The 24,791-nt window shown below is 36.2% G+C and overlaps 1 protein-coding gene and 1 pseudogene across 1 annotated transcript in view; both read left to right on the top strand.

Moving 5' to 3' along the window:
• LRRC63 (leucine rich repeat containing 63) overlaps positions 1-24,791 on the top strand; it is a 66,279-nt gene that overhangs the window by 34,317 nt on the left and 7,171 nt on the right. The window contains exons 7-9 of the mRNA XM_017870952.1: positions 1,996-2,132; positions 15,367-15,450; positions 20,314-20,553. Of these exons, the coding sequence (XP_017726441.1) occupies positions 1,996-2,132; positions 15,367-15,450; positions 20,314-20,553 (461 nt within the window). The remainder of the gene's footprint in view (positions 1-1,995; positions 2,133-15,366; positions 15,451-20,313; positions 20,554-24,791) is intronic.
• On the top strand, positions 23,555-24,076 carry LOC108528943 (protein Simiate pseudogene; annotated as a pseudogene).

The following is a 24,791-nucleotide window of genomic DNA, read 5'->3' as shown; positions in this document are numbered from 1 at the left end:
ACTGTACAAAATTATACAAGTTCTTTTATAGATTCAGTGATACACTGTCTGCAGGAAACACACTTAAGATTGAAGAGGTTGAAGCCAAAAGCATGAGAAAATATATATCATGCAAACAGCAACAATAGAAATGCTGGAGAGACTATACTAATATCAGACAAAATATATTTTAAAGCAAAAAAAGTTACTAGAAATAAAAAGGGACATTTGTCAATTTACCAGATAGTAGAACATTATAAACAAGTGTTTATTTAGTAACAGAACCCCAAAGTATATGAAACAAAAACCAGAAGAATTGGAGGAATAGAAAATTCAACTGTAACAATTGGACACTTCAATATCCCACTTTCAATAATGAATAGAAAAATTAGTCAGAAGAACAAGAGGGAAATAGAATTGAACAACACCATAAACCAATTAGACCTAATAAATCTGTATGGAATGTATTAGAGTCTAACTCAAACCAACAGCAGCAGAATAGACAATTCTCAAGTTCATACAGAACATTTTCCAGGATAAATCGTATATTAGGCTACAAAATAAGTCTCAATAAATTTAAAAGGACTGAAAATCACAAAAGTCTATTTTGGCTATAGTGGAATTAAATTATAAACCAAAAACTGAAAGAAATTTGGAAATTCACAAATACATGGAAATTAAGCAACATATTCCTAAATAACCAGTGAGTCAAAGGTTAAGTTATAAGTGAAATTAGAAAATATTATTAGATAAATGAAAATGAAAGCACAACATACCAAAATTTCTGAGCTGCATTACAGAGTACTCAGAGGGAAATTTATAGCTGTAAATGTAAATCTTTTAAAAAAGAAGAAATATCTCAAACTAACTTTTCATGTAAAGCCACTAGAAAAAAAGAACAAACTTAACCTAAACAAAGAATAAGCAAGGAGATAGTAAATATTAGCATAGAAATTAGTGAAATAGAAGACAGAAAAATAGAGAAAATTTAAAAACGGAAGTTATTACTTTAAAAAAATCAACAAAATTGACAAACCTTATGTAGACTCACAAGAGAAAAAGACAGAAGACTTATGTTACTAAAGACAAGGATGAAAGAAGAAACATTGCTACTGACCTTATAGAAATTAAAAAGATTTAAGGAAAATACTATAAATAACTGTATACCAACTAATTAAATAACTTACGTGAAATGAACACATTCCTACAAAGGCACAAGAAGGGATTTTAGAAAATATGAATGACTCCATAATCCTAAAAATTGTATAGAAATGCAAAGGATTACAAAGATCCAAAATAATTTTGAAAAGAAAGGCAAACATGGAGACTGATGCTTCCTGATTACACGAATGAACTTGCTCTACTCCACCAATTTTGGACCTTTATGATGATAACAAGGTTGAATTTAATGTTAAAGAGAACTAATATAAGACCTTATTAATATTCACCAGAGAGAAATATACTAATCAAGTAAAGATCATAGATTTAGTTATTTATTTGTTTTTCTTTTAAAATTTGTATACATTTAAGAGGAAGATAATAGATTTAAATGGTTTATTCTATTTTAAAACTTCACATGAAAAATCAATGTATATGAAATTACTGTGATATCAAAAATAATCTGGCTATGATATCTGACACTTCTCTGATGACTAAGGTTAATTCCACCTATCTTCCTGGTTCTACAGATATCTCCTTCCTCCCTCATTATTCCATGACTGTCTCATGAAACAGTGAGCTTGATCAGAAAGGGTGACTTTCACACTTAGAAAAGGACCATTCTTGAGTCAAAGGTGTATGAGTACAGTGGTTGCACTATTTTGCCATATCATACATATTAATGCTGGTCACTTGTTTTGAAGGTTGAACGAGGGTGTTTACTGAGTTACATGATATAGCCAATTGACGTTGCTATAATGATTCTATATTAGTTCAGAGAGTTTATAAAAGGTAACAAATAATAATTTGCATACTTTATTATTCTGCTCATGTTTGTTTCTCTTTTCTGTTCCCCAGATATTGTGTCTTAAAAATTTACAAATACTGAAACTGAGAAATAATCCTATCAAAGAAATTCCTTCTGAAATTCAACAACTTGAGTTCCTTAGAATTTTCACCATTGCTTTTAATTTAATTACTGTTCTTCCAACTGGGTAAGGTTGATGGTCTGAGATTATAAACACAGAAAATAATTTATAATTTTGAAAAAGATCAATTTCCCCTTTGAAAGCAGCTAGCAACTTCTATTTAGTAATTCATATTCTATTCTAATTAGCTAATATGCTTCTTCTTATGGTGTTAAAAACAATCCTACCAGCTACATACAGAGCAATTAATATGGGTCTAGTGACTATACATCTAGAAATATGTTATCTGAGTATGGGTTAAATTAACAGGAATTATCTAAAGCAGTTCAGGTGAGAGCCTTGCATCTATCTCTTGACAGCCTTTTTTTGGATATGGAAAGAGCACTGAATTTGGAATGAGGAAATCTAGACCTTTGACTTTAAAGTTGATGATAATTATATATTTGATCTGGAGAAAGTAATTTAACCATTCTTGGCCTCAATTTTCTAATCTATAAACTAAGGAGATTGGCTTATATGATATCTAAGACCTTTCAACTCCATAGGAATGCTGATATTTGGACATAAAAGAGATGGATTTCTTCCCACGTATGGACTAGTAATTATTTAACTCCTGATGAAAGTTTTAAACCAAAACCTTAACCAAATGTCATACAAGATACTTATTCCAATTAGAATTTAACAAATTGAATCTCTAAGCACAAAGAGAAAGGGACTCATAAATAGTTGAATAATACTTTGCAAAATAAGAGTTTTATTTATGGTAACTAAGGAATTGCATCCAAATTCATTTATAAAGATGTTCATTTGGTATTGTTTGTAATTAATGATCTAACAAATTGTACATTCATAAACATTCAGTTATTTAAAAGAATAAGAAATTATATTTAAAAATTACACATTTCTGTGTAAAATACATATATATATCACACATTTACACATCACATGTATAAAAAGAAAGAATAAACACTAAATAAGTAAGAATGTTACATAGAGTATTTTACTTCTGTTTGACTTATCTGGATTTTTCCACAGTACATAAACTGTATTTTCCCAGCCCTGATACTATCTGCCATTTCTCTAAGGAAATCCTGTTTCCTTTTATTAGAAAATGCTGTTTAAAAGGGAAGATCTGGGTGTTGGGTATCCTCATCGCCATTAGGATATCATTCCTTCCAGACCCTCTCATTGGAGAGAGCAAAGTAATATATGTATGTATATTAACCCATGTGTATACACATACCTATAATTGTTTGTATAGATATAAACACATATATAATTATATATATAAACACAAACTATAACATATAAATATATATGTGCATATACAGCATCTAAACATGAATTCCTACTGAAAAATCTATAATCATAATTATACACTTTTAATAATCATAACTACCATTTAAGCAAAATAAATTCCTAAAGCAAGTGAAATGTGATTATAACTAAAAGGTCAACATTTTGTTCCTTTTTTAGATATTGAGCAAATAAGTATGAATTGTTGATTATTCATACTTTCAAAAAGTTTGCGGAAGCTATTTTAAAAAAAATATTAGTGTTTCTAAAAGCACTGTATTTTTATTAAATAACATAGGATATGTATGCATATCAAGGAAAGAGTGACAGCATATTGAAAAACATAATGGGGAAAACTTTATTGGCCTCGAAGACTTCAAGCAAGCTCTGACATAATAAAAATGTTATTTGCAAAGCTTGTTCAATGAAAACTCACCAGGAGGGCACTTATACAGTGAAGAATGAAGGTGCTGAATTCTTCATATCTAAGGGTTGTTGTTAGAACTCTACCTTGCTGAGCAAAGAAGACCTCACACAGTGTGGTGAGACTTAGAGATCAGTAACTGAATTAAACTGAGTGAAATTTAGTGAACTAAACAATTATGTAATATATTTGAGATATTCTGGCTCCATGTAAATTCTGGAGTTTGGACATTATTACCATCACAAGCACTTGCACTGAACTTTGAATGTTATACTTTCATTCTTGTAATTAATTCAGCAGATGTTCATGAAGCATCTATTTTAATACCGTGTGCTCCTAGGAGCTCACCACCTGAAAGGAAGGCAGATAATTGAATACAATCGAGTAAAGTAAAATAATGGAGATGTACACAGTAAAATGTATGAGTTACATGTGGCCCATTCTTAAGGGTAAGAGATGGTTCCCTGGAAGATGTGGTATTTGATCCAAAGATGACTGAGTGTGAATCAGGTGGATTAAACAGGAGAGACAACAAAGGATAGTTGGGCCAATGATAGGGTGGATATTTCTTCAATGAAAAGTTACAAAGTATATGAAAAGAAGCAGCATATATAACAAGATGGGAAATACAAGCAGTTTGCTGTTTTTGAAGCTTAGAGGGCAATGCCAAGTGGTAATAAATGGTACAGATTATCTGGGAAGCCTTGTGAACTAAGGTAAAGAATTTATGCTGTCAGGCCGGGCGCGGTGGCTCAAGCCTGTAATCCCAGCACTTTGGGAGGCCGAGACGGGTGGATCACGAGGTCAGGAGATCGAGACCATCCTGGCTAACATGGTGAAACCCCGTCTCTACTAAAAATACAAAAAACTAGCCGGGCGGGTGGTGGGCGCCTGTAGTCCCAGCTACTCGGGAGGCTGAGGAAGGAGAATGGCATGAACCCGGGAGGCGGAGCTTGCAGTGAGCTGAGAACCGGCCACTGCATTCCAGCCTGGGCAACAGAGCGAGNTGGTGAAACCCCGTCTCTACTAAAAATACAAAAAACTAGCCGGGCGGGTGGTGGGCGCCTGTAGTCCCAGCTACTCGGGAGGCTGAGGAAGGAGAATGGCATGAACCCGGGAGGCGGAGCTTGCAGTGAGCTGAGAACCGGCCACTGCATTCCAGCCTGGGCAACAGAGCGAGACTCCGTCTCAAAAAAAAAAAAAAAAAAAAAGAATTTATGCTGTATGCAATGAGAAACCATTACAGGTTTTCCATAGGTGTGTGGTAGAGTCAAACTTACATTTTGGTTATTCTAGTGGCAGTGTGGAGGATGGATGTGAGGGGATAAACAGAATTAAAGGTGATCAGTTGGAAAGCCATTGCAGTAGTTCAAGCAAGAGATGAAGAGAACTTGGACCAAGGCAATGGTAGTGAGCATGGAGAAGGAGGAACAAATTGTTATGAAATTGAAGTAAAACCTGTAATACCTAGAATTGAGACACAGAGGCTATAAGGAACAGAAGAATCAAAGTAAAAAAAAAAAAAAGTCCATTCAAGGTAACACCCAGATTTCTTGTTAGAGTGAAACAATTCAATCATGTAAAATATATTTATTGAGTATTTATTAAATACTGGGCTCTGTCCTAAGCATTGGGTTTAGATTGTTAAAAGAAAGGGGCATGATCTTTTCCCTTATGGGGTTTCGAATCCAGAGAAGGATACAGGAATTTTAATAAATGCCATAATAAATATATGAATATATAAATATAAAACATTCTAAGGGCTTTGACTGAAAAGAACAATATGATGTCAGGAGAAAAAAAATTGAGTCACTAAGAAGGGTGTATCTGAGGAAATGACATTAAGCAGAAGTTTATGAATCCAGGCCAAGAAGAGGAAAAATAATATTCATGCAGTGGGAATAACATGTGAGGTAAAAAGAGCTTGGACTCCTCAAAGGCTGACAGGAAGCCAGCATGGCTTAGAGTAAAACCCAGGTGAGGTTTAGGAGTTGGATGGGGACTATATCCCATGAAGCTTTGAGGGTCAGGTGAAACATTTATAATTTATTTAAAGTGCATTGAGAAGCCATTGGTTGTTTTTAAGCACAAGAGTGACAAGGCTGAGGAGGTTTGAATGAAGAAAAATAATGAGTTTTGTTTTAGATTAACATGTTGGTTTTAGATTTCTGTTTTTCATCACAAATCTAGACTTAGACATATTAACCTCACAGGAGAGTTTTGTGCTGGAGATATTTCTGGAGAAACGTCTGTGTTTCAAATACAGAGAGATAAAGAAGAAATTATAAAAGACTGAGGAAAAGCCTCAAATTGCATAAAGAGAACCAAGTGTATCATGGAAGCCAGGGAAGTGGATTATTTTGAAAAAGAAGGATGACCAACAGTGTCAAATACAATAGAGAAGCTCAGTAAGAGTAAAGGTGAGAACAGTTTTACAGGAATGATGGCAATAAAAGCCAGCTTGCAGTGGGTTGTGATGGAATGGGAAGAGAGAAATTGGTAATAATGAGTGTAGACCATTCTTTGTAGAACTTTAGACGCAATGTGAGAAGAGCAATTAGATAAAAGCTATAGAGAATGTGGGATCTTAGAAACATTTTTGTTGTTAGTTTTTTAAAGACTCGGGCATATTTACAGGATGTTGGAAAGAAACCAATAGGGAATAGATTGGAGATGTGGAAGGATGATAGATGATGCAGAATTTCACAGGAGATGGGAGGGGAAGAAGTCATCAGCTCAAGTGGAGATTCTGGTCTTGAACAGGAGGAGTAACCCTTATCTTCTAAAACTGGAGGTAGGTCCTAAAAATGAACATGTAAAATATATAGTTATAGGGGTAAGAAAACAGGAAATTCATTTAGTCAACAAAGATTTATTTAGCTCCTATATGCATCAGTTGAGAGAGATTACTATGAAATAACTTCAGATAATCTTTGAGAGCAAGACTAATGATTGAAAAGAAATTTTAAAGAAAGTTGTGATGATTTAGTATTGATATTGAGAGGAATGGAAAAGAACAGAGCACAGAAAAGTGAATGTTTGAGAGACGATGCTGTGGGCTTGACTGAGACTGTTCTAGAAAATTCTAAAAGTTGATTGATATAACAAATGATTTTTTAAGTCTGACATCTTTCACTCAACATAAATTTTGGGGATTCACCCATGTTGTTTATATCAGTATTCCACTCCTTTTTAATGATGACCTCATGTCACATGTCCTTAGCCATTTCAGCAAAGTCAAAAATAGAAATGGGATTAACTAGGAAAGAAATCTGTGGGCAAGTCTTTTGTCTTATGGAATGATACCCATGAAATACATGGGAACTCCACTAGGTTCTTGAAGATTTTGTACTAATAGAAATGTTGCCAGAGTGTATTAAGGACAAAGACAGTATGAAATGAAAAAAGGCTGTCACATCTCCAGAGTTTCATGGTCAGGAAACAGCTGAATATGTGTGCCAACTTTCATGAAAAAGGGAGGATGATTCAGAGGGTGGTGCCAGGAACTGGGGAGGATGAAGCCAGGAGCACAGAAGGTGGAGCTGTGATTCCAAAAGACAGAGCCAGCAGCCAGGAGGGCAGAAACAGGAAAGCAGGCGGCAGAGCTGGGAGCTGCTGCTCTTTATTCCCAGGCCTGGAAACCAAATGAAGTTTACTCAGTCCTATTTCAAAATTGCTTGGGATTGGTAATTCCTGTTTACCTTTCATTTTCTCCCTTTTGACCCAGAATATCTATAACTTATCCTATGCCTGTCTCACCGTTGTATTTTGAGAGCAGATAACTTGTTTCTTGAATTTCATAGATCCACAAATGGAGAAAAGTTGTGCTTCTGGATGGGTTATATCTGGAGCCTCACCTATACCTGATTTAGATGATGAGATATGGGACTTTGGAGATTTAGATGAGATGTTGAACTTTGAGTTGATGCTGTAAAGGGTTAAGACCTTTCAGGAGACTGAGATAAGTGAATGTATTTTGCATGTGGGATAGATGTGAATCTTTAGGGATAAACTGTGATAGGCAGAATAATGATCCCCAAAGATGTTCGTACTCTACCAGAACCTGTGAATATGTTACATTACAGGGCAAAGGGAAATTAAGTTTGGAGATGAAATTAAGGGTTCTAATCAGCTGATCTTAAAGTAGGGAGATTATTCTGGATTAGTTGAGTGGTCCCAATCAAATCACATGAGCTCTTAAAAATGGAAGGGGGATGCAGAAGCGTTTGTCAGATACCACCGGAGGACTTGGGTTGCTTTTGTTGGTTTTGAAGATGGAGGAAGGGAGTCATGAGTCAAGGAATGAGGCAGCTTGAAAACCTGGGAATGGCCTTCAGCATACAGCCAACAAGAAAACAGGTGCCTCAGTTCTACAGCCGGAAAGAACTGAATTCTGCCAACAGCCTGCATAAGTAAGGAAAGAGATTCTCCCTAGAGCCTCCAGATAGGAATGCAGTCCTACTGATGCCTTAATTTTAGTAGGGTGAGACCTGTGCAGACTTCTGACCTATGTAACTATAATTAACAAATCTGTGTTGTTGTACACCACTGTTCGTGTTGCAATTTGTTATGGCAGTAACAGCTAAACTAAAACTAAAACTAAACCAGTCAAAGATTTCAACTCTTGTGGGGATCACATTCCCACAGGAGGAGACAGTCAATATATATAATAAATAAATTACATAGTATGTGAGAAGGCAATAAGTGATATGAAAAAGAAAAAATAAAACAGTAAAAGGGAGTGAGTGTGATTTTAAGTGAGGTAGCTAAGGTAGGCCTTATTGAGAAAGGGACACTGGAACAAAATGGGGGTTTGTGACATAAATTTAGCAGTTCAAGCATAATTTAACAGTATTTTATTAAATAAAACAATTGATTACTCAATTTGTTTGAAGCCCTAATGTTAAGATTTAAATTAAGATACATATTTTTTTCTAGATATTATCTAACATAGAAAAATGGTTTATTTTGGTGGCTAAGTATTGTATTTAAAAGATTGTCTTTTTGATTCTTTTCATTATTAGTCTTTTTCTTATAGTTTCTGTATGTTAAAATATGCATACATGTTTTTTCCCATATATATTATTTTGGTACCTTCTCAAAGTTTTACTAAAAGTATAATGGAGTACTTTCACTGTTATCTTTGCATTCCTAACAAGATCTTGCTAAGTTTCATGAGACTCAAAGTGATAGAGTAGAAAAAGCAAGATACTTTCAGAGGCAAGCTCTGCCCCTTATATGCTATAGACTCTGGCAAGCCACTGACCTACTCTTTTTGTTTGTTTGTTTGTTTTTTGAGATGGAGTCTTGCTCTTGTTGCCCAGGCTGGAGTGCAATGGCACGATCTTGGCTCACCACAACCTCTGCCTCCCAGGTTCAAGAGATTCTCCTGCTTCAGCCTCCCGAGTAGCTGGGATTACAGGCATGCGCCACTATGCCTGGCTAATTTTTTGTATTTTTAGTAGAGACTGGATTTCACCATATTGGCCAGGATGGTCTCGAACTCCTGACCTCGTGATCTGCCCACCTCGGCCTCCCACAGTGCTGGGATTACAGGCGTGAGCCCCCGTGCCAGACCCTGACCTACTCTTAACTTCAGTTTCCATCTGAAAGTTTAGAAAACTAACACTTGTCTTCAAGGATGTTACAAAAATTAGGTAAGAAAATCTTGTAAATTGGCTGGGCGTGGTGGCTCACCATGTAATCCCAGCACTTTGGGAGGCCAGGGTGGGCGAATCACGAGGTCAGGAGATCAAGACCATCCTGGCCAACATGGTGAAACCCCATCTCTACTAAAAATACAAAAATTAACTGGGCATGGTGGCGCGTGCCTGTTATCCCAGCTACTCAGGAGGCTGAGGCAGGAGGATCGCTTGAACCAGGGGACGTGGAGGTTGCAGTGAACTGAGATCGCACTGCTGCATTCCAGCCTGGGGACAGAGCGAGACTCCGTCTCAAAAAAAAAAAAAAAAAAACTCGTAAATTATTTTTAAAATCCTTTCAATTATTTTCACAGATTTGTCTCTTTTCCTTTATTTCTAAAATAAAATAAAAGGTGCAATATTTTTGAAATAATGTAACGATTGTTTCAATGTAGGGCAAATTAGAAGTTAATAAAAAAAAATTCTATTTGAGTAAAGCACACATTTACTGGGGCCTACAATTTTGTTCCTAACGTTTTGCTTTGAGCTGCTTAGGGCATACTGTGTGAGGCAGCATGGAGGCAGGAAAGCTCAGCTTCCGGGGAAGAACAGGGGCCTCCTATTGGTGGCCGGTGGATCGCCACTCCCATGTTATGCTTGGAACTTTACTACTATAAAAAGCTCTTTGATTTGTCTTTTCAGCTCTCTTATAAAATGAAGCTAATGAATCACTTCAAAAATCCAAACTTTTTTTCTCTTCCCAAAGCTTTTGTAGAAAAGATAAAAGATAAAAAAGGGAGAAAAAGGGAGGTGGGGTTAAGAAAAGTAAAAGACAGAGACATGTTTTAGACTCATGCCCTGAGGTTATGCAGAAACAACTGTGGCAAAGGTGAAAACAAAAAGTCTTTATCTTTTCCTCAGTGGATAGCAGGAGAAAAATGACATAGAAAATAGCTACTTCAACTAAGGGAGTCAAATCTTTGCCTTACTTGTTTGACTCAATTTGCTTTAATTGGCAGGTACGTTCTTTGGGAAAGAGAAACTACTTGGAACAAAAAGAACCTAACAGCCTACTTGAAAGCCCTGTCTTAAGAGCAGATTCTGAAATTGTACACGTTTATTTCCCCATATTGTTATTTATTAAAGAAGGGGATTAAATTACCTTGCCTCCTCATATCTGATGAAAAGGGATAGCTACATTTTATTTCATACCAAATTGGATAAATTGCTTAACCTCTTACAGCTTCCATTTTTTTTAATCTGTAAAAAACAACAATCCTATATTGGTATGGTAAAAGATCATTCTAAATTGCCATATAGTAGGCTTTTAATAAATATTTATATCAGTGTGGTGGTCGTTGCTGATAATACATGAAATTATTAATGCTAGTCTAATCTTGCAAGCTAACAGTAGGGCTCTAGCTTAAGCAGCTCATTGGCCAATAATATGCTAATAAATAAAGCAATGAAATAAATGTAAAAAATTTTACATATCCTAAAAAATGTGATAGATTTGGTACTGGTGGGGCATAAAACCATATATAAATGACATAAATTTCAACTCTAGAACCTATTCAGCTTCCTCAGTGCTGCCTACACCTGTTACATCTCACAGTCAGCAGGAATATGTCATCTACAGTGAAAGCCTGGAACCTAACTAGGTTGCCAGAGCCAAAGAAATACGGGAAGATAGAATGACTCCAGAAACTGCCTGAGGCAAGAAAATGATATGATATTGAATTGAAAGACAGAGCAAATGGTATTAACATTTTCTTTACAGAGATGATAAGAAGTCAGAGATGAACATTGAATTGAAAAGCATTTCTTTTGTTTTCCTAGTCAATCTCATTAACTTCTCAGAGCAAATTATTTTAAATTAACTGGGGTCACCATTCCTTTCATTCAGTTATGATTTACTCAGCACTTACGATGTACTAGACACTATATAAGGCATTGGATATACAGAAATATAAAATTGAATCCGTGCCCTCTAGAAGCTCATAATTTTAGGAGGCAGACCTTTATTGCACAATGTGATGGGTACTATGAGAGGGTAAGCAGAGAAGTACAGAAGAGGCATCTCACCCAGTCTGAAGGATTTGGGAAGAGTTTGTTGGAAGATATGATATCTGAGCCAAGACAAAAAATGAAAAGACAATAATCAAAGAGTCAAGCTTGGGGAAATTTTACGTGTTATTTAGAGATATGTGGTAACTGGTTAATTCAGGGAATTTTAGCAAATCAATGCTGGACCACAGAGGAATATGGGGGACAAGTAGCATGGGACCAGATCATGAGGACCTTTATATGCCATGTTAAGATAGTAGGAACTTAGTGAAAAATTCTGCTCATGATGCCTTAAAAATCATACAAATAACTTTTCACCTTTTATTTATATGGAAAACAAGAAAGTCTTTGAGAACAGCACATACAAAGAAGGGGGTGTTTACTAGGGGTTATGATGACTACGATACTGAGGCCTTGAATTCCAGTCTTCAAGAAGCAATTCCCACTTCCATCCCTTAGGAGTCAGGGCTTGTGACAGCGCAACTATGTTTTTACAGACTTTGTATTCTTTGGTTCTCACCTTTAAGTACCTGTCTTGATGGAAAGAAAGATCAGAAGTATTTTACTAGAAAAATCTTAATGCAATTGTAGTGGGTTGACTAGCATCCCTCAGAAATTCATGTCCATATAGAACCTCAGAATGTGACCCTATTTGGAGATAGGGTCTTTGCAGATGCAGTTAGTTAATATAAAGTCATACTTATACTAACTTGGTTAAGGGTGGGCCCCAAATTCGATGGCTATTATCCCTATAAGAAAGTCATGTGAAGACAAAGGCAGAGGTTGGAATTATGCTGCCACAAGCCATGGAATGCCAAAGGTCNAAAAAAAAAAAAAAAAACTCGTAAATTATTTTTAAAATCCTTTCAATTATTTTCACAGATTTGTCTCTTTTCCTTTATTTCTAAAATAAAATAAAAGGTGCAATATTTTGAAATAATGTAACGATTGTTTCAATGTAGGGCAAATTAGAAGTTAATAAAAAAAAATTCTATTTGAGTAAAGCACACATTTACTGGGGCCTACAATTTTGTTCCTAACGTTTTGCTTTGAGCTGCTTAGGGCATACTGTGTGAGGCAGCATGGAGGCAGGAAAGCTCAGCTTCCGGGGAAGAACAGGGGCCTCCTATTGGTGGCCGGTGGATCGCCACTCCCATGTTATGCTTGGAACTTTACTACTATAAAAGCTCTTTGATTTGTCTTTTCAGCTCTCTTATAAAATGAAGCTAATGAATCACTTCAAAATCCAAACTTTTTTTCTCTTCCCAAAGCTTTTGTAGAAAAGATAAAAGATAAAAAAGGGAGAAAAGGGAGGTGGGGTTAAGAAAAGTAAAAGACAGAGACATGTTTTAGACTCATGCCCTGAGGTTATGCAGAAACAACTGTGGCAAAGGTGAAAACAAAAGTCTTTATCTTTTCCTCAGTGGATAGCAGGAGAAAATGACATAGAAAATAGCTACTTCAACTAAGGGAGTCAAATCTTTGCCTTACTTGTTTGACTCAATTTGCTTTAATTGGCAGGTACGTTCTTTGGGAAAGAGAAACTACTTGGAACAAAAGAACCTAACAGCCTACTTGAAAGCCCTGTCTTAAGAGCAGATTCTGAAATTGTACACGTTTATTTCCCCATATTGTTATTTATTAAAGAAGGGGATTAAATTACCTTGCCTCCTCATATCTGATGAAAAGGGATAGCTACATTTTATTTCATACCAAATTGGATAAATTGCTTAACCTCTTACAGCTTCCATTTTTTTTAATCTGTAAAAAACAACAATCCTATATTGGTATGGTAAAAGATCATTCTAAATTGCCATATAGTAGGCTTTTAATAAATATTTATATCAGTGTGGTGGTCGTTGCTGATAATACATGAAATTATTAATGCTAGTCTAATCTTGCAAGCTAACAGTAGGGCTCTAGCTTAAGCAGCTCATTGGCCAATAATATGCTAATAAATAAAGCAATGAAATAAATGTAAAAAATTTTACATATCCTAAAAAATGTGATAGATTTGGTACTGGTGGGGCATAAAACCATATATAAATGACATAAATTTCAACTCTAGAACCTATTCAGCTTCCTCAGTGCTGCCTACACCTGTTACATCTCACAGTCAGCAGGAATATGTCATCTACAGTGAAAGCCTGGAACCTAACTAGGTTGCCAGAGCCAAAGAAATACGGGAAGATAGAATGACTCCAGAAACTGCCTGAGGCAAGAAAATGATATGATATTGAATTGAAAGACAGAGCAAATGGTATTAACATTTTCTTTACAGAGATGATAAGAAGTCAGAGATGAACATTGAATTGAAAAGCATTTCTTTTGTTTTCCTAGTCAATCTCATTAACTTCTCAGAGCAAATTATTTTAAATTAACTGGGGTCACCATTCCTTTCATTCAGTTATGATTTACTCAGCACTTACGATGTACTAGACACTATATAAGGCATTGGATATACAGAAATATAAAATTGAATCCGTGCCCTCTAGAAGCTCATAATTTTAGGAGGCAGACCTTTATTGCACAATGTGATGGGTACTATGAGAGGGTAAGCAGAGAAGTACAGAAGAGGCATCTCACCCAGTCTGAAGGATTTGGGAAGAGTTTGTTGGAAGATATGATATCTGAGCCAAGACAAAAAATGAAAAGACAATAATCAAAGAGTCAAGCTTGGGGAAATTTTACGTGTTATTTAGAGATATGTGGTAACTGGTTAATTCAGGGAATTTTAGCAAATCAATGCTGGACCACAGAGGAATATGGGGACAAGTAGCATGGGACCAGATCATGAGGACCTTTATATGCCATGTTAAGATAGTAGGAACTTAGTGAAAATTCTGCTCATGATGCCTTAAAATCATACAAATAACTTTTCACCTTTTATTTATATGGAAAACAAGAAAGTCTTTGAGAACAGCACATACAAAGAAGGGGTGTTTACTAGGGGTTATGATGACTACGATACTGAGGCCTTGAATTCCAGTCTTCAAGAAGCAATTCCCACTTCCATCCCTTAGGAGTCAGGGCTTGTGACAGCGCAACTATGTTTTACAGACTTTGTATTCTTTGGTTCTCACCTTTAAGTACCTGTCTTGATGGAAAGAAAGATCAGAAGTATTTTACTAGAAAATCTTAATGCAATTGTAGTGGGTTGACTAGCATCCCTCAGAAATTCATGTCCATATAGAACCTCAGAATGTGACCCTATTTGGAGATAGGGTCTTTGCAGATGCAGTTAGTTAATATAAAGTCATACTTATACTAACTTGGTTAAGGGTGGGCCCCAAATTCGATGGCTATTATCCCTATAAGAAAGTCATGTGAAGACAAAGGCAGAGGTTGGAATTATGCTGCCACAAGCCATGGAATGCCAAAGGTCGCAGGCAACCGCTGGGAGCTAGGGGAGAAGCAAGGGACAGTTTCTCTCTCAGAGCCTCTGAAGGGAACCAGCCCTGCTGACACCTTCATTTTGAACTTCTGGCCCCCTGAACTGTGAGAAAATACATTTCTGTTACTTTAAGCCACCCAGATGATGGTAATTTGTTATGTCATCTCTAGGAAACTAATGCGACAAGCAAAAAAAAAAAAAAAAAACTAAGTGATAATGAAAACTTCTCAGGTGACTTTTTCTAAATAGGGCCTTGTCCACTCCAAAAATCTCACACTGGTCTTAATGGATAGATGAGTAATTCTTAGGAATTTTCACAGTAATTACACCATCTTTAATGAAAAGAAGTCGATATAAATTTCAAGATCTTAGAAATCTGGTTATCCATACTTCCCTGCCTACGTTACTCAAGTACTCATTTATTTCCAGTGATGATACATAATCATTTCTACAATTAATTTTTTCTTTCTATTTAAGGTTATTTTCCTTGTCTTATCTTGAAGAACTTGATGTTTCCTATAATGAACTTACTTTTATTCCAAATGAAATTCAGAAACTCAGGTATTTTGGAAGTACATAGAAAGTTATATGCCCCTTAATTATATATTTAATAATGATTGTGATGGAGAAAATTGAGTCCTTTCATTTATTTAATAGCCATAAAATGTAATCTGTGAAGTACAAAGTTTACCAAACATGTAATTTGAATGATTGGTGTACAGTATTTTTAAGACATAACATTTTCAGGATTTAAAGAACAGTACAGATGACTACTTAACAGAATGGATAAGCTACTTACGTACATTTGTCTCTGTGTGTACCTGTGACTCTTATTATATTTCATTTATTTTTTGTAAGGAAATACATATATGCAAAATGCTAATAATACAAAATATAATTTTTGTGCAAAGTTTCAATTCTAACATTAATAAAACTCTGAAGTTTACCTATGTCCTTATAGGTCAGTATCATACTGTTTTGATTGTGACTTCAGAATAATTTTTGATAACTAGTAGGGAGATTATTTTTCAATAATAGTCTCTTAACTGTTCTGTTTAGAACATAATCCTTATGATCATTTTGTATAATTTCTAGCACATCCAGCAACACACATAATCACAAAGTTAGAATTTTAATTGCAATTGCATAGAGTTTACTCATAAATTTGGGAGAATTTATATTTTTGATGATAAATTTTTCCACTCTAAAACATTTTTTTCATTTTTTCAGATCTCATTTTATGTTCTTCATAAGAATTTATGAGTCACTTCATATTTTCCTAATAACCTTTTCTAAGTGTTTTATAATTGATTGTTACTATGAATGTAATGTAATATTTCTCTTATTTCCACTTGTTTCTAACTATTTTCAGTACAGAATAGAGAAAAGCTATGTACTTCTTTATATTAACTTAAAACTAATGTATGTAACCAAGTTCTCCTGTTAGTTCTGATTTAGTTTTACTGCATTTTATTTTGTTTCCTAGGAACATAATCTTCCATTTAGCAGAATGAGATAATTTTATCTCTGCTTTTAAAATATTTAAATCAAGTATTTAATTTCCTATGTGAGAATCTCTATATTTTAGTAGGAGACTTCAGCCTGTTCATATTTATTATGACCAACATATTTAATTTTTTGCTTTTCATTTTACTTTGTATTTAGTATTTATTTACTTTCCCCCTTTCCTACCTATTGTTTTAGGATGCTGTTTGTTCTCTTTTTAAATTTTTGAATTTATTTTACTTTTAATTTTTAGAGACAGGATCTCATTCTGTCGCCCAGGCTAGAGTGCAGTGGCACGATCATAGCTCACTACGGCCTTGAACTCCTGGACTCCCACAATTCTCCTGCCTCAGCCTCCTGAATAGCTGGGACTACAGGTGTACACCACCATGCCTCACTGATTTTTTTATAAGTAGAGATGGGGGTCTCACTATGTTGCCCAGTCTGGTCTCAAGCTCCTAGCCTCAAGTGATCCTACTACCTCTTTTTTTTCTATCTTTGGCATTCTATTGTACTTCCCTAATCTGTTAGTGGTGATCTTTCCTTTTCCCAAACTCATAATCAAACACATTTTCTTTAATGTTTTATAAAGGCAAAATAAAAACACTTCCTCCACCATGACGGTCTATCTTCCCACTGCTGCCTTCTTCCGCTGTTCGTTGAGACCTTTAGAACACTTATTTTCCTGCTTTCTTTCCAAACTCATCTTCCCCTTATCCAACTCTAGGCTTTGCGGAAATAGTTTAGAAACTTTTGTTTCAGATTCTCATTAGTATTTTCCTTTGCATCATGTCTCTTTTTATTAAAGAATGTTTATTTAGCACTTAAATCTTACAAGCATTTTAGTTCATTCTCCTTTTATATTTATCTGTATGTATTTCAAGACTCATTGTTTACAGCTGTTTCACTCCTTTCCTCTCACCTGGAACCTGGCCGTGTCTCTTTTGATTCATTGGCTGTTTAGCTTTTTTCCTTAAGTATTTTCCTCAGATGGAATTTTTCTCGGAATCTTTAACCCTGACAAATAAATGATGTCTGGAGTGAATGGACAAGCTTGCATTCAGCGTGTTTCACAGTAACCTCCATGATTGTGTCCTCCTCTAGTTCCCAAGGTGCTGGGGAGGCACCTGATGCCAGTTTGATTCTTTTTTCTCCCTAAGTGACTTTTATTCTTAACTGGAAAGACTAAGATTCTCCCATAATCTTGACCTTTCAGAATTGTATTAGATTATGCTTACAAGTTGTCTTTTTTTAAATCTGTCTTTCCTGGAATTCAGTGAATTCTTTTAATCAGCCAGCTCAAACTTCTCTTTTCTGGTTAAGAAAATATGTTTAACTATTTCCTCATCTGTTTCATATTTTCTTCCTAAAATGCCTATATTTACATGTTAGATCTCCTAGATCTATCTTCCATGGTACTGGATTTTTCCTCGCGGTTTTTCTTTCTTTCTTTCTTTTTTTGTTTTGAAATATTTCTTCTACTTTGTCTTTGCCTTTAATTTGGATCCCCATGAAGACCATGTTCTTCTTTCATTCATCCACTTAACTTTTTAGTTTTACAAATCATGCATTTTGGTTCCAGAACATCTCTGTGTGTGCTGTATTTGAATCTTGTTTTCCTACCACCCCCCCGCCCCAACTTTTTATCCATCCCTCCACAGAAGGTGCTTGTCCCAGGACCTTTGCTTTGTATGTTCTATGTGTTTTTCTCTTCTGGCCACTCTTTTTTCCATGCAAGTCCAATGGCAGTCACAGAACACCACTCAGAATGCTAAGAAAGCGAGTGGTGGACCAGGAGGAAGCTTCTCTGCACCCCAGGGTGCTCAGCTGCCAAGGCTGTCTCAATACAGAGCTATTCTAGCTTTAAGGATGGTTTAGCTGCCAGGCGCAGTGGCTCACACCTGTAATCCTAGCACTCTGGGAGGCCAAGGTGGGTGGATTGCCTGATAACCACTAACAGATTAGGGAAGTACAATAGAATGCCAAAATTAATAAGATAGAAAAAAAGAGGTGGTAGGATCACTTGAGGCCAGGAGCTTGAGACCAGACTGGGCAACATAGTGAGACTCCCATCTCTACAAAATATTAAAAAATTAGTGAGGCATGGTGGTATACATCTGAGGTCAGGAGTTCAAGATCAGCCTGGCCAACATGGCGAAACCCTGTCTCTACTAAAAATATGAAAATTAGCCAGGCATGGCAGTAGCAGGCGCCTGTAATCCCAGCTACTTGTGAGACTGAGGCAAGAGAATCACCTGAACCCAGGGGCAGAGGTTGCAGTGAGCCAAGATTGGGCCACTTCACTCCAGCCTGGGAGATAGAGTGAGACTCCATCTCAAACAAACAAAAAAAAAAGGTTTAGCCTCCCCCTAACTCTCTTAGAACTCATTGAGGGGAAGGAGGCAGCTAAACAGGTGTGTCCTCCAAGGTAGACCAACTCAGACAGGGAGAGCCTCACCATGGCTGTTCTGGTGAGGCGTGGTGAACCTTCACTAGCATTTGCCTAGGGTGTGCCACACTCATTCTGATTGTCCACATAGAGTTTGTATTTCTCAGCTTGGGCTACTGTAACAAAATACTATAGGCTGGGAAGTTATAAAAACCAGAAATTTATTTCCCACAGTCTGGGAAGTCCAATATCAAGGCCCCAGCAGATGTGCTGTCTGGTGACGGCCCCCTTCCTCATAGATAGCCATCTTCTCACTCTAACCTCACATGGCAGAAGGGGTGAGGGATCTCTCAAGTCTCTTTTATAAGGGCACTAATCTCACTTATGAGGGCTCCCACCCTGACCTAGTCACCTCCTAAAGACCCCGCCTCCAAACTTAAGGTGAAGATTTCAACATCTAAATTTTGAGGGGACAGAAACATTCAGACCAGAGCAGGACTCTCTCCTGCTGGTCCCTAGGCTTGTGATTTGTGCAGAAGAAAAAAGTGGCCATGCCAGCTCTCTCAGGACTGTGGCAGAGTCCAGGGTCTTGCTCACCTTTTTCAGACCATGAGAGGTGAATTAGTCAAACTCTGGTTGAGGGATGAAGGGAGCTGAGGTGTCATCTTCCTAGCCTCATTGTTTTAAATACCCTTGTTGATCACATTTTAATGTTATCAGCAGGAGTCATAAATAAGTTACACTGTGTGGATATAAGATGTGAAACTAGACTGTAAATGAGAATCTAGAGGTCCTCAGCAATTTGTTTCCTAAAGTTCATGTATCAGCCTTTTCACCTCTAATACATTTGACAAGTTGGACCAGCCTTCGATTTGATTTTGATGGGTCTCTCATGAATAGACTCTTTTCTGTCTGCTTCTAGGACTAATTAGAAAGGAGATAACACGACTGTACAAAAATACCATTGAGGCCAATGAAAATAAGAAAATCAGTAATGTTGGCTCTGTTTGAGTAAAGAATAAGGGTTATTAGAAGTAATTTACACAGAAAAAACCCAGAGGACCCAGTTAATGAAAAGTTAAAGCACAAAATAGCAAATAATATGTTTTGACAGCATAAATTTCACTATTTTGATTGGGCTTGAATAAAAAATATATATGTATTGATGTTTAATTTGCCTATGAAAATATATTCTGTATATCATACTATACTATATTTTATGTAATACGACATTGATTAGTCTTGTGTTTGTGGATATTTTTTGTTCTATAGTGATGACATATTGCAAAAATCCAAACTATATACTTAAACTGTGCTATTCGCTCAAATGCACTTATTTGCATAATACTATATTGGTTCAGTTGCTTTAGAAATTTATTCTATTGATTCTAAAGAAATACTTAAATTCATACTTGTGTTTTATTGGTACTAGGTTTGATGCCAATTTTCAAGAACAAGTGAGGCAGAATTTTACTTTAATATTATGAATTGTGTAATACCTTTTAAAGTATGGTGTCCTTTATTTACAGATCACTTGAAAGACTGACCGTTGATGGGAATGAACTGAATTTTTTCCCACATGGAATTTTGAAGCTTAACCTGACAAAAATTCAGTTTGAGAATAATTTCACTCATCCTTGTTTTTGGAGAGAGAATTCTTTGAATAATCCACAACAACTTACTCAAATTATTTCTTTGTTCATTGTCCAAAATAAACTACATAAATTTTATGATAAGATCCCAGTAGAAGTTCAGAAGTTACTAAACTGGTGAGCAAATGCTGAAGCCCTTTTAACCAAAATATATCTTTAAGCATTTAAAACGTTCTTCATTACAGGCTTAGATGACAGTGTCACTAACACGCACACGTACTCCATGACACACACAAAACCATACACACAATTCTTCAAATCGTTCCACCCAGTTCTTCAGGTATAATAATGTAGTCTGAATCTGACCCCATTGTGTGATATTCTCAAGTTGTTACTTAAATCCAGTGTGAAATGTGAGTTGTCTATATGGCTGTTGCATAAATCTTTTCTATAAATTTCTGAGTTCATAGAAGTAGATTCTTCCAAAAAAATTATTTGGCTCCAGGCACACTATTCTGGGAGGTGTTTCACTCCACTGTGACGTCATGGAGACCAGGAATAGAGCGGGCATGCATTGAGTAACCTCCCTCACGGTATCAATGACCAGCATTGGAATCACTGCCTAATCTCAAGACCAGGGTACTTAAACTCCCACATCCTTACAGTCCACTTAGGCTTGTCGCTTATTTTCTTCAGACGGTAGAGGACCATTTTTATTGAATTACTGACCATCGGTGCTTAGGTTATTAATTTAACAAATATTTGCTATATGCCTAAGTAAAGTGGCTTCCCAGGCATATATAAATTATAAACATTGACTCAATAAAAGGCAGGAAACCTAAACAGCCTAGTAACTATTGGAGAAATTGAACAGTGGTTAAAAATCTACCAATGAAAAAGGAACTAGTCCCAGAAGGTTTTGATTTTAACGTATTAAGATGTCAATATTTGTGAATGCATATGAGAAAGTAAGAAAAGTCACAAAGGCAGTAATTTTTTGAAGAATTATAACCTAACTAGTGTGTGGTAAACAGATATGGGATCATGAGATTTGGATTCACCACAAGGTACTTGGGAAGCTGAATTTGAGATTCCTGAATTAAATGTGGACTCCAAAAGAGGCTTAATGGTCCCAGAGCAGTGAACTCACTCTCCCAGCAGAAAAAAATGTTTTTGAGAGAAACATCCTCGATTTAGACTGTAAACGTTCCAGAAAATTATGTTCAAATGAATATTAGCTCACAGCTTAAAGAAATTTCCGAATATATGAGGAAACAAGCCACCAAGAAAAAAGCAAAACAATCAAACAGATACTAATTTCCAAGGACCTAGGATATTAGTATTGCAACTGTGACCAGGAAAACACGAGAAAGAAATGTTAAGTAAAATGAAATTCTAGAAACGAAAAAATAATAGTTAACATTAACTCAATGCGTGAGTTAAACAGCAGATTATACACACATGAAGAGAGATCTGGAGAAATTATAGTAAATATGCAGACAGGAGGTAAAGAGATTGGAGAAAAAAGGACAAGATTTAACATACACTTACAAACCCAGAAAGTGAGAACAGAGAATGGTGGGAGTCATTATTCAATGAGATACTGGCTACAGATTCTTAGAAGTAAAAGATGTGAATTCACAGACATCATCGGGAGCTCTATAAAAGCTAAGCAAAATACCTTGTGGTAAAACTGAAGAACCCCAAAAACAAAGATAAGAACCTAAAATCAGCCAGGAAAAAAAAAAAAATCACTTACAAAAAACAACAAATCAACTGCCAGCAACAGTGGACCAGTGACTGAAAAAAAATATTATTTTGCCCAGCAAAGCTTTCAAGAACAAGAGAAAACATGGTATTTTTTATAAACCAAACAGAATTTACTCCCAATAAATTTTCACCAAAGGAAGCTGCAAAGGATGTACATCGACAAAAGAAAAATGATTCCAGAAGCAAGTTCTGAGAGGCAAGAAGGATTGGTGAGAAAAGCAGTTGGAAAATATGTAGGTAAACAAATATGATCTCTATGAAATACCAAATGAGGTTTAAAAAATATAACTAAAACCAGACATCAAACAGTTAGAAATATAATTTTTAAAAGATACTTTTATGATAGGAAGAAACAAACCTAATGTATAAATATATTAAATGAAAAATGTGCAAAACATTATGAAAAAAAGCTAAATCTTTATAAAATAGTAAAGAAGGCTGAATTAAATGGAAGAGATATAGATACTTAGGGATAATAAGATTCAGTACTAAAAACACATGTTATTCCCAAATAGAGCTATAAATTCAATGCAATTCTGGTGAAGATGCCAATAGAATTTTCTCAGAAACTTGATAAGCTTATTCTAAAATGTATATGGAAAAGCAGAGGCTCCAAAATAGCCAAAAGAAACCTGAAAAAGAAGCCTAACTTAAGAGGCTTGCCCACTAGACATCAAGACTTACTACAAAGTTAGAGAAGGCAATAAAGGTTGGTATTAAGTTCAAGGAAAGGCAAATCAACCAATGGAAGAGAAAACAGCCCAGTTATTTTGTTCTGATGCATGTGGGAAAACTTGACATTTGACAGAATAGCCCTGTGGATCAGTAGTGAAAGAATAGACTTTTGAATACATGATGCTGAGACATTTGGTCATCCACAAGGAAAAAACAATAAAATCAGATTCCTGCTATATATATGGCACCATCAGACACACAAAAAAAATCATTTCCATTTTGATTAAAGATTTAAATATGAAAAGCAAAACTTTAAAGCTTTTACAAGCAAGTGTAGAAGGCTCTCTATGACTTCATGGTAGGCAGACATATCTTAAACGCAATGCAAAAAATATAAACAGTAAAGCAAAGTTTTATAAATTTGACAAAAGTATAATATTTACATAAATATAAGATACTATCAATGAAATTAAAAGACAAGCCATTAACTGGAAGAAGATATTGCAATGCTTAAAATAGTTGAATAATATATATATAATTACTATATATATATACACACATAAATAGAGAGAGAGAGAGTAGTCATCCCTTATCCTTGGGAGATGCATTCCAAGACCTCCAGTGGATGCCCGAAACCACGGGTAGCACTGAACCTTATATACATTGTGCTTTTCTATACATGCATATCTATGATAAAGTTTAATTTATAGGGGTGGTGGCGCCTGACGTCACCATGGCTACCAAGCACGAAACCGCAGAACCAGTGGTACCTTTGTTTGTGGATCGATACTTCATTTGCTGGTACAAAGCAGATGTCAAAGGAAAATCTTGTGAGGACCACTGTCTACCACAGCACTCTAACCGAATATGTGTCACCACATTGGCAGAATCTCATCCAGTTCTGCAAAGTGGAAAAACAATTAAAAGCATTCCCTGTCAGATCAGTACCAACTGTAGCAGACTTCAGAACAAGGTCTCTGGGAAATTTAAGTGGGGGGCACAGTTTCTAACAGAACTTGCACCTCTCTCTAAGATTTACTGTTCAGATGGCGAAGAATATACTGTATCTAGTTGTGTTAGAGGATGTTCGATGGAAGTTAATGAAAACATTCTCCATAAGCTATCTATTCTTCAAGAAAAGCCATCCACTGAAGGCTACATTGCAGTTGAGTTACCCAAATTTGAAGAAAGTAAAAACATAACAGAAGGGTTACTGACACAAAAACAGTATGAAGTCATGGTGAAAATGCATTAATGCCATGCATCAACGTCACGAGGACTGACATGGAGCAAAAAGCAAACCGGGATTCTTGTTACCTGGCTTAAACCATCAGTGCACGGAAGGAGAACCAGTATATGTGAAGCATACTTCACAGGCATACGCTGGGGAGGCCTAGTGCCTCACTTAACTTCGTTTTCCCTCTCTGGCTTTCGTAATGAGCCTGGTTCCCATTTGTCTTCAGCCTGCCAGATCTGGCCTGCCCTTGTACTCACCCTGTTCTCTTGCATCTCTCTAACACCTGGCGTGCAAGGAATGTTTTTCTGATTAAAAACAAGCAAACACACTTTGGGAGGCCGAGACAGGCGGATCACGAGGTCAGGAGATCTAGACCATTCTGGCTAACACGGTGAAACCCCGTCTCTACTAAAAAATACAAAAAACTAGCTGGGCGAGGTGGCGGGCGCTTGTAGTCCCAGCTACTCGGGAGGCTGAGGCAGGAGAATGGCGTAAACCCGGAAGGCGGAGCTTGCAGTGAGCCGAGATCTGGCCACTGCACTCCAGCCTGGGCGACAGAGCGAGACTCCTTCTCAAAAAAAAAAAAACAAAAAAAAAAAAACAAAAAACAAAAAACAAAAAAAACAAGTGGCCGGGCGCGGTGGCTCAAGCCAGTAATCACAGCACTTTGGGAGGCCGAGACGGGCGGATCACGAGGTCAGGAAATCGAGACCATCCTGGCTAACATGGTGAA

The sequence above is a fragment of the Rhinopithecus bieti genome, unplaced genomic scaffold, assembly GCF_001698545.2.
Source record: "Rhinopithecus bieti isolate Rb0 unplaced genomic scaffold, ASM169854v2 scaffold_5273, whole genome shotgun sequence".
Classification (NCBI taxonomy): domain Eukaryota; kingdom Metazoa; phylum Chordata; class Mammalia; order Primates; family Cercopithecidae; genus Rhinopithecus; species Rhinopithecus bieti.
Note: the sequence above shows the minus strand (reverse complement) of the source record. Positions and strands in the feature narration are given on the sequence as shown.